Genomic DNA, 12,453 nt, shown 5'->3' on the forward strand with positions numbered 1-12,453 from the left:
GGCGGGCAGGCTTTTAGCTTCTCGCCTTTGGCAAACACAGATCAAAAGGAAAATACCATACCTTTTCCATCCATTTACTAAAACTAAATTGTATACCCCAACAGACATAGCCAATGGCTTTCAGGTCTATTATGCACATCTGTATAACCTTAAACAATCTACTCCCTCTGCAGGAACTTTAGAACAGGATATTCAAACCTATTTACAGGCTTTGCATTTGCCGCAACTTTCCCCTGACCAGCTCAAAACTTTAAATGATCCAGTCACGGTAAGGGAGGTAGAGAAATTCATTAAATCCCTGCTGAAGAATAAGGCCCCTGGACCCGATGGACTTACTGGGCATTATTATAAGCAGTTTTGCGCCCTCCTTGCACCTAATCTATGTGAATTTTGCCAATTAGCTATCAATACTGGTACGGTTCCCAAAGAAAATGTGCAAGCCTTGATCATTACCCTCCCTAAGCCCAGTAAATCTCCAGACTGCCCCCAAAACTTCCATCCCATATCGCTCCTTAACCAAGATTTAAAAATATATGCGAAGCTCCTAGCTTCCAGATTAGCCAGAGTCCTCCCTTCACTAGTACATGGCGACCAAACTGACTTTTTTTTAATACTAGATGCATGCTAGCTGTCTTCCAATATTTAAAAACCAATGCCGATAAGGCGTTTGACCGTCTCCGCTGGGACTTCGCCTTCTCGGTACTCCGTACTATGGGTTTTCAGGGCGGTATTTTGTTGTACATAACCCCTCTGCCCCGACATTTGTGAATGAGGCACTTTCCATGCCATTTGACCTTACTAACAGTACAAGACTCTATCCCCCCTAATTTTCATTCTAGCAATGGAGCCACTGTCCCAAACCACCAGAAGGGACGGCCGAATTCGAGGAGTAGAAATTGGCACTATGAAGCATATAATTTCCCCTATATGCGGACAACGGATTATTTTCCCTCACTGACCCTGAACAATCACTAGCTGCAGTAATCTACCTTATTACACAATATGGTTCCCTCTCATATTACCACCTGAACTCCACCAAAACTCATGCCTTCCCCATTCACTTTCCTCAGGCTTTAAATGAGAAGCTCGGTTCCACATATCCCTTTGATTGGCGAACTAAGGGGATAGACTACTTAGGAATCACTCTATCAACATCTAGTGCCCAGTTGTATTCCATGAATTATGAGGTCTTACTAGGGAATGTAGAAAAAGAATTGACTTGTTTGTCCAAACATGACCTATCATGGGTGGGCAGATCTGCAACATTCAAAATGCCCATACTCCCTAAATTTTTATATTTATATTGCACCCTGCCCATACCTTTACCTACCAAATTCTTCACAAAGGATCACTCTTTACTCTCCACTTTTATTTGGGGGAAAAAACAACCACGAATAGCACGTTCTATCCTGTCCAACACCCTGCTCAACGGATTGCACCCTTCTGGTCTTGGGATAGATACTTTGACCAACGTACATTTGTCTGGAACTAGAAAGGGTCTGAAATTATTTTATAACTCCCTCCTACATAACAATAAATTTCAGAAATCCCATCCCCTTCGCAGTTGGGAGGTGGAACTAGGTAAACCATGCTCTGACGAGAATTGGCTAGGTTCATTCAAGGTGATACACCAATACTTTAAATGTTCAACCCACATTGAATCAGACATGATTATTAAGACAATATTACACACTACACACCAGATAGGCTATCTCACATGTACACAACTGTGACAAACAAGTGCTGGAGGGACTGTGGTTGTAGAGGCACCTTATTGCATATCCTATGGACTTGTCGACTTATTAGCTCCTATTGAATTGACTGTAAGTCCCTCCTAGAATCCTTAACACCCTGCTCTATTGATTGGTCACCACGCACAGTCCTTTTAATTATGGGAGTTAACCTACTTAACCTAGTAAACCTAGTAAATGTAGAGCTATAGTCTGTTTACTGTGTATAATAGCCAAAATTACCTTACTCCGCTGCTGGAAGACCCCTGCCATTCCATCCATCAAGGAAGTGATTGACTCTCTGAATATGACATACTCTTATGAAAAAAATCATATCCTTAGGCAATAACTCTTCGTTGGCATTCACCCATACATTGTTTCTATTGGAAACACTTATCTTATTGCTCCATACCCTAGATAGGATGTCAGAGTTGATTGGAGGTACTTGGGGATGTTATCTATATTATCTAGTTCATCCATATTCTATGCTCACGTATGATATAATCTATACCAGATAGTGCTTCTGTCTCAGTTATATTCTAGTTCTCAGCACTTCTCATTAGTCTCTAATTTCATTTTGCATATCATCTTATCCTTGCCTTATGCATATCTGCCATGTTTATTTTTTCAAATGTTGTCCTAACTGTTGGATGTATTTCTTTACTGTCCAATTCTTTGTATTGTACAACGCTGTTATGCTTCCCTGGCTGCTGCCAGGTTGTTTGTAATGTAAAAAAACTCAATAAAAACCATTTAAACGGAAAAAGGCTTATATCTCCAAGCTCCAGTTCTTGTAGGACAGAAATAGTATACAGTGACCCCCCGACTTACGATGGCGCCGACATATGATCATTTCAACATATGATGGCCTCTCAGAGCCCATCGTATGTTGAAGGCAGCATCGACATATGATGCTGCTGTGTGTAGGGGCCATCGTACAAACAGCTATCTGACAGCGCTGACAACTTCAGCAACTGACATATAGTTGTTTAATGTGCCCCGTGTGCCCCGTTCTGCCTCCTGTTACTCACATGCTGTCCTGCTAACTCATACAGGCTTCCACTGTGAGCTCTGTGTAAGCCCTGCCCCCCCCCAGTGCAGCCATAGCCAATAGCCTGCAGCATCTTGCTGCAGGCATCCAATGAGCTGCTGGCTGCCCTCCCCTTCCTTTCCTATAGAGCTGTAGTCGGCAGGATCGTAATGGAGGACATTCTGTCCCCCCTGAAGGTATTTAAAGAACTATACAGTACTGTATGCGATGTCACACACTATACACCCCATACATCAATGTTTCCCTATCAGTGTGCCTCCAGCTGTTGCAAAACTATAACTCTCAGCATGCCCAAACAGTCAATGGCTGTACATGCATGCTGGGAGTTGTAGCTGTGCAACAGCTGGAGGCACCCTGGTTTGTTAAACACTCCCCATACACTCCACATACAATGGTCATCCCAGAACCAATTAGCAGTTTCCCATAGAGATATGTATTCAACATGCAATGGTTCTGAGGCCCCAGAACCAATTACCATTTTTACATAGACATATGTACTCGACATATGATGGTTTCAACATATGATGGTTCTCCTGGAACCAATTAATATCATATGTTGAGGGACCACTGTATAGTAGCTTAGCGGTAGATGTCTGTAAAATGTATTTAGACTTTATTCTGTTATTACTGTATGCTGTACACTGTGAGTTTCTTACATTTTATTCCTTCCATTACTTTGTACAAATTGTATATAGAGAGAGACCTTTATAAATACAGCTATTTTTCGTACAATACTGATCTTTGTTATTTTTGAGTTGCTGCTTTTCCATAGGGAAGATTATGGCAAACAGCCCAGAGCCCTCTCAAAGCTACGGCTTAAAATGATGGGGATTGCTCCTTAACCTACTAATTTATAGTTGACAAACTGAGTATATGCCATCCATAAGGACACATTATACGACTCTCTTTTACACCACAGCACAAGCGCTCAGGATACAGTCTATTAGTGCAGTTTATATATCATGTTTATACAGTATGTACAATATGTTAAATATATGACAGTGTGATGAATGGTCATTATTGGGCTTAACTGGTGTGCTCATTGCTGTAAAACCATGCATAGTTCCATCATTAGCTGGTTGGATAGATGAACTTTGATCTACAAAACATAATTAAGACCTTATACACATGAGCGTAGTACGGCTCTTTATAACATCCAATATTATATTGATTTTTTCATAATGTCTGCTGAATTAAGTAACAATGCTTCTGGGGTAGAACATTTCCAAAATCTAGTGCTCTACAGAACAGAATGGGAAAGCTCTATGGCACTGTTTTTCAACCAGTGTTCATCTAGCAGTTGCAAAACTACAACTCCCAGAATGCTGGGACTTGTAATTTTGAAACAGCTGGACACACTCAATGTGCGACCATGTACCCCCCTGCAGATGTCTCTGATGTGAGCTTTCAGTTCATTCTCATCTTGTAGGGTAAAAACACTCTCCTAAAGTCAGTATTGTGAAGTAAAAATTATAATTTTACAGGCTATACCCTACTGGCTGTGTAGGGAAGTACCCCCAACATCCAAAACATACTAGCTGCTGTACCTGTTATAACAGGAAATATCTAATCAGGTCAGGATTTTGAAGGGGTACTCTGCCCCTAGACATCTTATCCCCTACCCAAAGGATAGGGGATAAGATGTCTGATCGCTAGGGGTCTGGCTGCTGGGATCCCCCACAATCTGAGGGCTGGCACCGCTTCCATGTTTATGATGTCACACCACGCCCCTTCAATTCATGTCTATGGGAGGGGGCGAGACGGCTAGTACATAGCCATCACACCTCCTCCCATAGATATTAATGGAGGGGGCATGACTGCATGGAGCAGAGTTCGCTCTGTGCATTGGATGACTGGGGAGCTGCGCTGGAGATCGCGTGGAGTCCCAGGGGCTGGAATTCCGAGATCAGACATCTTATCCCCTATCCTTTGGATAATGGATAAGATACTTAGGGGCGTAGTAGAAAACAAAAATTAGGTTCTGATTTTTTTGTATAGAAGTAAAAAATATAGAGTTCTCAACCGTTGATAGCTTTAAATGGTTAACTGAAAAATATTACCACAAAATCTGAAGTTTCGCAGAGATATGCCTGATGAAGAGTCCTAGGTAATGTCGAAAGCTCACATCTTTTTCACTGGGTAACACAGTACATTGGAGTTGTTTTATTTTTCCTGTTGTACATTTTGGTTGGAAAGAACTTCTATATCCACATTGTGTTATCTCCTTTTTGCTACAACCTCTTCCTTCATATCTTCCCATCTAGTATTTCTCAATCCCAGCTGTAACCTTTAGTCTGTTCTCAGGCTGATAAAAAAAAAACACATGCCATATTTTTTTATTAGGAGGATGCATCCACTGACCAGTTTTGTCTCTGAATTTGTGTGTTTAAACAGGTGCAATATCGTGAAATAAAACCAGACCCCAGTCACAGCCCCAGCAAAAGGAAGAAAAATAATCTTGGTTAGTCAGCGCTACAAATGGAGAAGAAAGGCATCTGCTCACCGCTGAAAAAAGGGAAGCCCTACGGCCTCACATGCATTCTCATTGTTTATGTTACCTTATACTGTATTTTTATCATAACTGAGACAATTTGTATATATTGTATAAAGGCAGATACCATTGTACAATACTAATTTGATATAAACTTGGGAGCTCTTGTCTTGCTGTGTGAACGCTCTGCCCGGGTCAGTCATGTGATGCTGTCAAAGAAGCAGCATTCAGGTTAGTGTAGATATTGCCTCCTATTAGAACATAGCTGAGATAGGCATTTAATGGGCTGCACACTATATGCATATGCTTTAGCCCAAAAAAATATATATGTATATTTATTTATTATACAGAGCTACTCTTTGGGTTTTTAAAGAATAATATGCACTTTTGGATTCAGTGCCTAAAGGTTCTCTGGTTTTGGCATGGTAGCACAGGCTTCTGTGATTTGTCCCTCAAGCTCCTCAGTTGCTTAGAACTATGAGACATTTGTCCATCTACTTCAAATTATTAGACCAAAAAGGAGGAAAAATATTTTATTTTCAGAAGAAAATATTTCTTATGAAAAATTTGCCCATGAAGAGTGGCTAATATAACAAAAGGACTTTTCTGTCACTGAGCCACTTCTACGTTTGTATCTAAACATTATAAAATGTATATATAGATAACACATGAATTTATTGGTAATGTCTACTTACCAAGTTATAGCCTTTAAAGAGGTAATCCTCCCAAAGACAAAGGATAGGGCATAAGATGTCTGATTGCGGGGGTCCCGCTGCCCCCCGCGATCTTCGTGCAGCACCCAGCCTTCTGTGCTGGTTTCCACGACTGGGGCCGTGACGTCACACCACGCCCCCTCCATTTATGTCTATGGGAGGTGGAGTGACGGCTGTCATGCCCCCTCCCATAGACATAAATGGAGGCGCGTGACATCACGTCTCCAATCTCTGAAACCAGTGTTGCCAGGTGCGGCACAGAGATGAGGGGGGGGGGTTCCCAGCGGCAGGACCCCCGTGACATCTTCAAGTAAGACATATCCCTTTAAGTCCACAGCTGCAATCAGAATTCTGCAGACTCTAAGCTCAGCTCTTCCTGCATTCCCTGCTGTGTCAATTGTCCGTAACAATTCTAATATTCTAAAAACTGATCTTCTGAAAAGTGTAGTCTTCAAACCAGGTGCTGACCTGAAATGCTGCCAAAGCAAAGCCATATTGGCAGACCCTGTATGGCATCACACTGATTCTCTACAGTTTCTAATATAAAGCATAGGCATGTTGTTTTGTTAGCTTGCATAAAAAGGCACTTTAGTTCCATTTTACTTTATTAGGACAAAATAATAATGGAATATAACATTCATTGCCTATGAACCTCTTTACCGGGGAGATACAGTTTTGGCCTCTAGCCACATACACTCTTCTAGAATGTAATATTTTAAATGGCATTGCAACATGTCTGGTTTCAATAAAATTTAGCAAAATTGTGAATGCAGCTCTGGGCTCTAATACATGCTAAAACTTAAAAAAGAAGTATCATGTAAAAAACGTATCCCCTATCCCTTACCCAGCGATCGGACCCCCGCAATCTATAACTTATCCCCTATCCTTTGGATAGATACAACGGAGCTGGATGTGGATCCTCTACCTGTGTGGCTGATGACTCGGACCGTATCGGGGAGCAGAGTCTAAGGTGCCACTGGTCTTCACCAGAGCCCGCCGCAAGGCAGGATGGGCTTGCTGTGGCAGGCGACACCCAGGTCGCTTCCCCCGACACGGCTTGACCACACAGGTTACTGGGCAAGGCGAGGTACCGAAGGAAGAAGCAGTAGCGCAGTCAACGTAGCAGGCGGTCAAGGCAGGCGGCAAAGGTTCGTAGTCAAAAAAAACGTAACAGGAAGGTCTGGATACATGGGTATAGCCAAACAGGCAATAGGAACGCTTTCTCTCAGGCAATAGGCACTGAAGTTCCGGCAGGGAAGTGTGGGAGGTGCAATAACTTATAATGTGGTGTCAGGTGTATTCAATATTTATGGGTGTACTGGCTCTAAGGGATGGCGACACGCACGCCAGAGCTGAGAGACAGAAGGAGCGGAGCGAGGTAAGAGACTGGCCGGGAGTCACATGCGGGCGCGTCCCGCGAGGCGAATCCCGGCCCCGCCAGCGGTCGGGGACACAGGGACACTGCGCTCACGGCCGATGCTTGCGGCCGGAGCGCAGTGTGTAACAATAGGGGATACATTTTTTACATCATACTTTTCCTTTATAATCACTCACTACTGCTGTCACATTTTCACTGTGGCCAACCAGTCTGCCTCAGATCACTGAATTGTTTCAAATTACTTATTTTTACTCAAAAAATTTAAAATAAAAACATGGAGGTTTATAGAGAATATGCATCACAAATAATGTATAAAGGGATAATATTTGTTTACATTTAAAGTGTGTGGGGAAATTGGTGGTGTAAATGAGTATTAAAAAGTCCTTCTTTACCATAAGATCCTCCACCCTCCTACCCCACCTTGACCATTTTTTTTTCTTTTTTTTAGCTGGAAAACTATTTAAACAACATTTAAATAAGGTGTATGAAACCAATACAATTGCTTTCTTTTGGGGAGAGGAGAGAATTCTACGTATATAAGTATTTTTATATACAACTCATAAGCTAAATAATTTCTGTATCAAATACAATTGTGTCCCTGTCCAATGCAGTAGACACTTATCATACTTTTAGTCCTTAACTGACTGGCCACTAATATAGTATTTAGTAGAGAATGTAATTATATGGAAGCACCTCAACAAAGAAAGAAATATAAACCTAAAAGTACCTTAAAAAATGCACAATTGCAAAACATATGAGGTGTGAAGGAAATGTCAAGTTCTATGATTTTGTTTAATATGTGACAGTCCGACAAGCTGTTAGCTGTCATTTCTCCTTCAGTCTACCAAACTACACCACTTACTTACATTAATGAATTAGAAAATGTTATTCTTCTACCGATTTTAAACAAAATATTTTGTTACAATTTGTAGGGAATTAGTGTAGCCCTATTGCATTATGCTGACTTTCAAATTATAGTTATTAGAGTTGTGTTGAAAAGAGACAAAAGGCTTATAGATGTTATTAAGGGAAATCGCCTCTGTTAGCCAGAAGTTCCCCCTTGTTTTCATTGCTTCATTTAAAGGGAGCCTTTTCCGTTAGACATGTAGTATCATCTACCGACATCATGTTATAGAGCAGGAAGAGCTGAGCAGATTGATATATACCAATGTTTACAATGATTCAGTAGAATCTGATCTATTCCATGCTTAAGAGTCTAGTGGGCCGTCCCATCATTGAGTGACACTGTCCACTGGACTCCTAAGAACAGGAAGTGCAGGGATTTTCCCACAAAGAGAGATATCAATCTGCTCAACTCTTCCTGCTCTCTAACACGATGCTGATAGATTTTATAGCATTTCGGGGGGGACAGGTTCCCTTTTAAAGGGCTTCTAGAAGAGGAAGAAATGAAGTGAGGTTGAAGATGTAGTTATATCAGAGGAGATGTGGAATGGATGAATAAAATAAAATAGATGAATAAAAGCCCCTATAAATAAATACATTAGTGCATTGAGCCACAACATCTGCCGTTTGGGCAAATGACTTATGTACATTGATAAAGTACTTTAAAAAAATGTAAATTGTAATTGCAATTACAAAAACCTTAAATGGCTTTTCTGATTTGAATATATCCTTAGCAAAATATACATCACCCCCCCCTCCCAATAAAAAACATGGTCATGGAAAGTCCCACTGGCCATTAAATAAATCCATTCAAGTTGGGTCTTCCATCGGAAAAGCTGCTGTCGAAAGAGCTCTGGTTACTAAAAGTGAGTCCCCTCTTATCATATCTATATGTCCAAATATAGTTTAGTATATAATTTAGATCCTTTTTTGAAACGCAAAAGATGGATAGAAGAATCATAATCCACAAACGTCCATTTTGTTTGCACTATATGATCCTTACATTGGTTCCGATTACAAGACATGTGACGTGTGAACCAGCCTATTGCAGCTCCTCTACCTCTATAGTGGGCCGAAATATAAGTGGCCTGTGTACTCTTGCACCCTTCCTTGTAATTTCTAAACCACCGGGTAAATACTTTCATTATAAACCGTTGCCAAAGTACAGCTTTATGTTGATGTACATTAAGTTATTTTTAATAATTCTAACAATAATATAATGAACATTGGAAAACAACCACAATGTTCACTGACACATGACGTGTGAAAGAATTCTGCACAAAAAAGGGAATATTCTGTTGTAATATATTGTTGTAATTAGACATTTTCTCTACTTTTTATTACTTTTTGTAGTTTGATTGCAGATGATCAATGTCGCATAATCGTATGTTATGTGCCTGCGTCCCTGTCCAATGGAGTAGACACTTATTATACTTTTAGTCCATAACTGACCACTAATATAATATTTAGTAGGGGATGTAATGAAAGCACCTTAATAAATAAAAACATATAAACTTAAATGTACCTAAAAAATCAATGTGGTGACAGTGGCACATATAATTGGTGCAAAGCTAAAATGCAAACAGTAAGACCCTTAAAAGTATAGGATTCTATTCATCTTAAAAAGTTTTCCACATTTGAACCCCATACAAGAAACTGAAGCAAAAGAGCTAAGATTATTAACAGTGATGAAGTCCCAAAAAAGACTCTTTTAAATGACTATACCACCATTACTAATGACTGACAGAACTGTAAATGAGTGGTCATGGACTAATATACATAATGTACTATAGTTATAAATGGACAAAACTGTAGATTGGGTATTTGAGCAATTTATATACAGGCAAAATAAAAAATAAATGATGTGTCACACAATGTATATGCAGTTTATTTTTAACAAGTACATAAAGAATATATAAAAGCAACTAAAAGCTGAGGTTAAAGTTGGAACAAAATATACTAATAATAGCCTTACAAGATAATAGCATTTTTGTATGCTGTTTTTTTTTTCATATTTACAATCAATGGTGTGTCTTAGGTCCTAGTACCTTATTCCCAGTGTTACAAGCTGCTATAAATGACGCCATTGCACTCTACAGATCTGTGTATTACACAAAAACATCTTATCATGTGTCATAGCACCATCTGCCATGCATAGCCTTGATGTTAGGCCTCCACCCATCATGTAAGGCCTCCACCCATCATTATACTAAACTACTATTTTATGGAGTAGACTTAGCTGTCAAAGCCTGGCACTCAGAGACGTGGGCTTCATCTGTTGACTCTACAATTGTTACAAAGCTAACGGAATAGTTTTGCAACCTCTGGAAAAGCACAGGTTTGACGCCCATTGCTTTTGGAGAAGTTTTCTAGTGTCACATTGAATATACAGTAGTTTGACTCTTGCAACTTAGCTCAGCATTTGAGAGTTGTTGTTACTCCATGTGCTGCAGTATAGTAACATTATAGGGCACCGTACTCTCTCTAAAAAGCATTGGCTCTATGGGAGAGAAATACAGCATATGAAAACATCACCATTGTTTTCAACAATTCTGTAATAAAAATTTCAGGCTATGTTCACACACAGTATCTTGGGCTGGTTTTTCGGTTGTAAACCACCCATAAAATGGTGTTCTTATGGCTCAAAAACGGGCCAAATATTGGCTATTTCAGTTGAACTCTGTTGTAAAACTGCCATTAGTACTCACATCTATTCATTATAAAATTAAGTTGTCGGATCTTTTGTCGGGCGTTTACAGACAAAAAAAACTGCTTTTTTTTCTTTCAATTTAAGCCTTTAAAAAATGGCAATTTTTCATGCAAGTTGCAAATGCAAAAAATACCTCCCCCAACCAAAAAATAAAAAATGTGTGAACATAGGCCTGCTTTGTATGTACATGGGCCCATTGTTTCCTACGGGTTTCATCAGCTCTGCACAACACTATTCCACAATACTGCCATGTGCACGAGCACTAAATACCATATGCTGTGAGTGCAAACTTTTAGAGCAGGGTCTGATATGGCCAAAAAAAAGTTATTCTTTTCTTCTAATAAGTGTGTTATTTTTATTGTTCTTGATAATTGTCATTTCATGCAAACATTAGATTATTCTAGAAATGTTCACCAAAGATCCCATTACCACCAGAAGTTTACATAGAGAACAGAAGCAGCACATTTCTTAAATACCAGATGTAAATGGAAAGGTTTCTGAAGCTAAGAATGGCTCCAACCATTTACTAGCTACAAGCTTACTGTCCAATATGCTGCATGTCCCTTTGATGTCCGAAATGTCTGTGTGTGTTGACTCTTTCATAGTATTAATATTAACTGATAATTTACAAAGAATTTGCTTTTAAAACAACTATTTGGGGTTCATTACATTTACAACTGTGTTAATACAGACATTGTAATAAAACTATATTAACCAGATGCTTGCAATTGTTTCCTGCACTGTAACCTATTTATTTTCCATGGTGACCCTCTAAACATTTCTTACCCTCTGAAGGCAGGGGATGATATAACTAAGCCATATCCTTTTGAGCCTTATAGATGTGCTATCCATTGTCCCAGGGTTCAGGTCTATAACCTGTGAAGCTATAATTGGCGAGCCGGAATGGTTCTGTATGGGATTTGGGATTCACAGACGTCTGTAGACTGGACTAACTCTGGATTTGTGTACAATACGCACGGCAGATGTGCCCACCACATTTATTCTTTGCAGTAGACTGGCTTGAAAGCCTTATTTCCTATAAATTGTATTCACTTGTTGCTTGTCTAATAAAATAAATGCAATAAACTCAATAATCTGATGTTATTTTTTTTTTCAAAAAACTTGTCTTTGGCTTAACTTCCTTTTCCTTTGTAATTGTGTTTTCTCATTAAGCCTTCTGTAGACAACCATTCTTTCAATATTTATTTTTATAAGTTCCAAATAGGATTATGTCTGGCACCACGGTACCAGCCAAAACATCAAGCTTTTATTTGAAGAATAGATAATACATACTGGCAGGGCATAGTCCCCTACGCATTTTTGGCAGTAGTGCCCAAGCATATGCCCTAAGTAGTGCCATGACTACTGCCCGAAACTTGTAGGTGACTATGCCCTGCCTGTATGTATCATCTATTCTTCAAATAAAAGCTTGATGTTTTACCTGCTTCCGTGGTGCCGGACGTAATCCTATTTGCAA

At 39.7% G+C, this 12,453-nt stretch overlaps 1 protein-coding gene across 6 annotated transcripts in view; it reads left to right on the forward strand.

Annotated features, from left to right (window-relative positions):
- The window catches only part of MCTP1 (multiple C2 and transmembrane domain containing 1), an 822,947-nt gene extending 810,883 nt beyond the window's left edge, over nucleotides 1-12,064 (forward strand). For all 6 annotated transcript variants that reach the window (XM_056537887.1, XM_056537932.1, XM_056537877.1 and 3 more), the window contains one exon: nucleotides 5,176-12,064. In XM_056537887.1, the coding sequence (XP_056393862.1) occupies nucleotides 5,176-5,247 (72 nt within the window). In that variant the 3' untranslated portion in view covers nucleotides 5,248-12,064. The remainder of the gene's footprint in view (nucleotides 1-5,175) is intronic.
- The last annotated feature ends 389 nt before the right edge of the window (nucleotides 12,065-12,453 follow it).

Source organism: Hyla sarda, chromosome 1, assembly GCF_029499605.1.
Source record: "Hyla sarda isolate aHylSar1 chromosome 1, aHylSar1.hap1, whole genome shotgun sequence".
Classification (NCBI taxonomy): Eukaryota; Metazoa; Chordata; class Amphibia; order Anura; family Hylidae; genus Hyla; species Hyla sarda.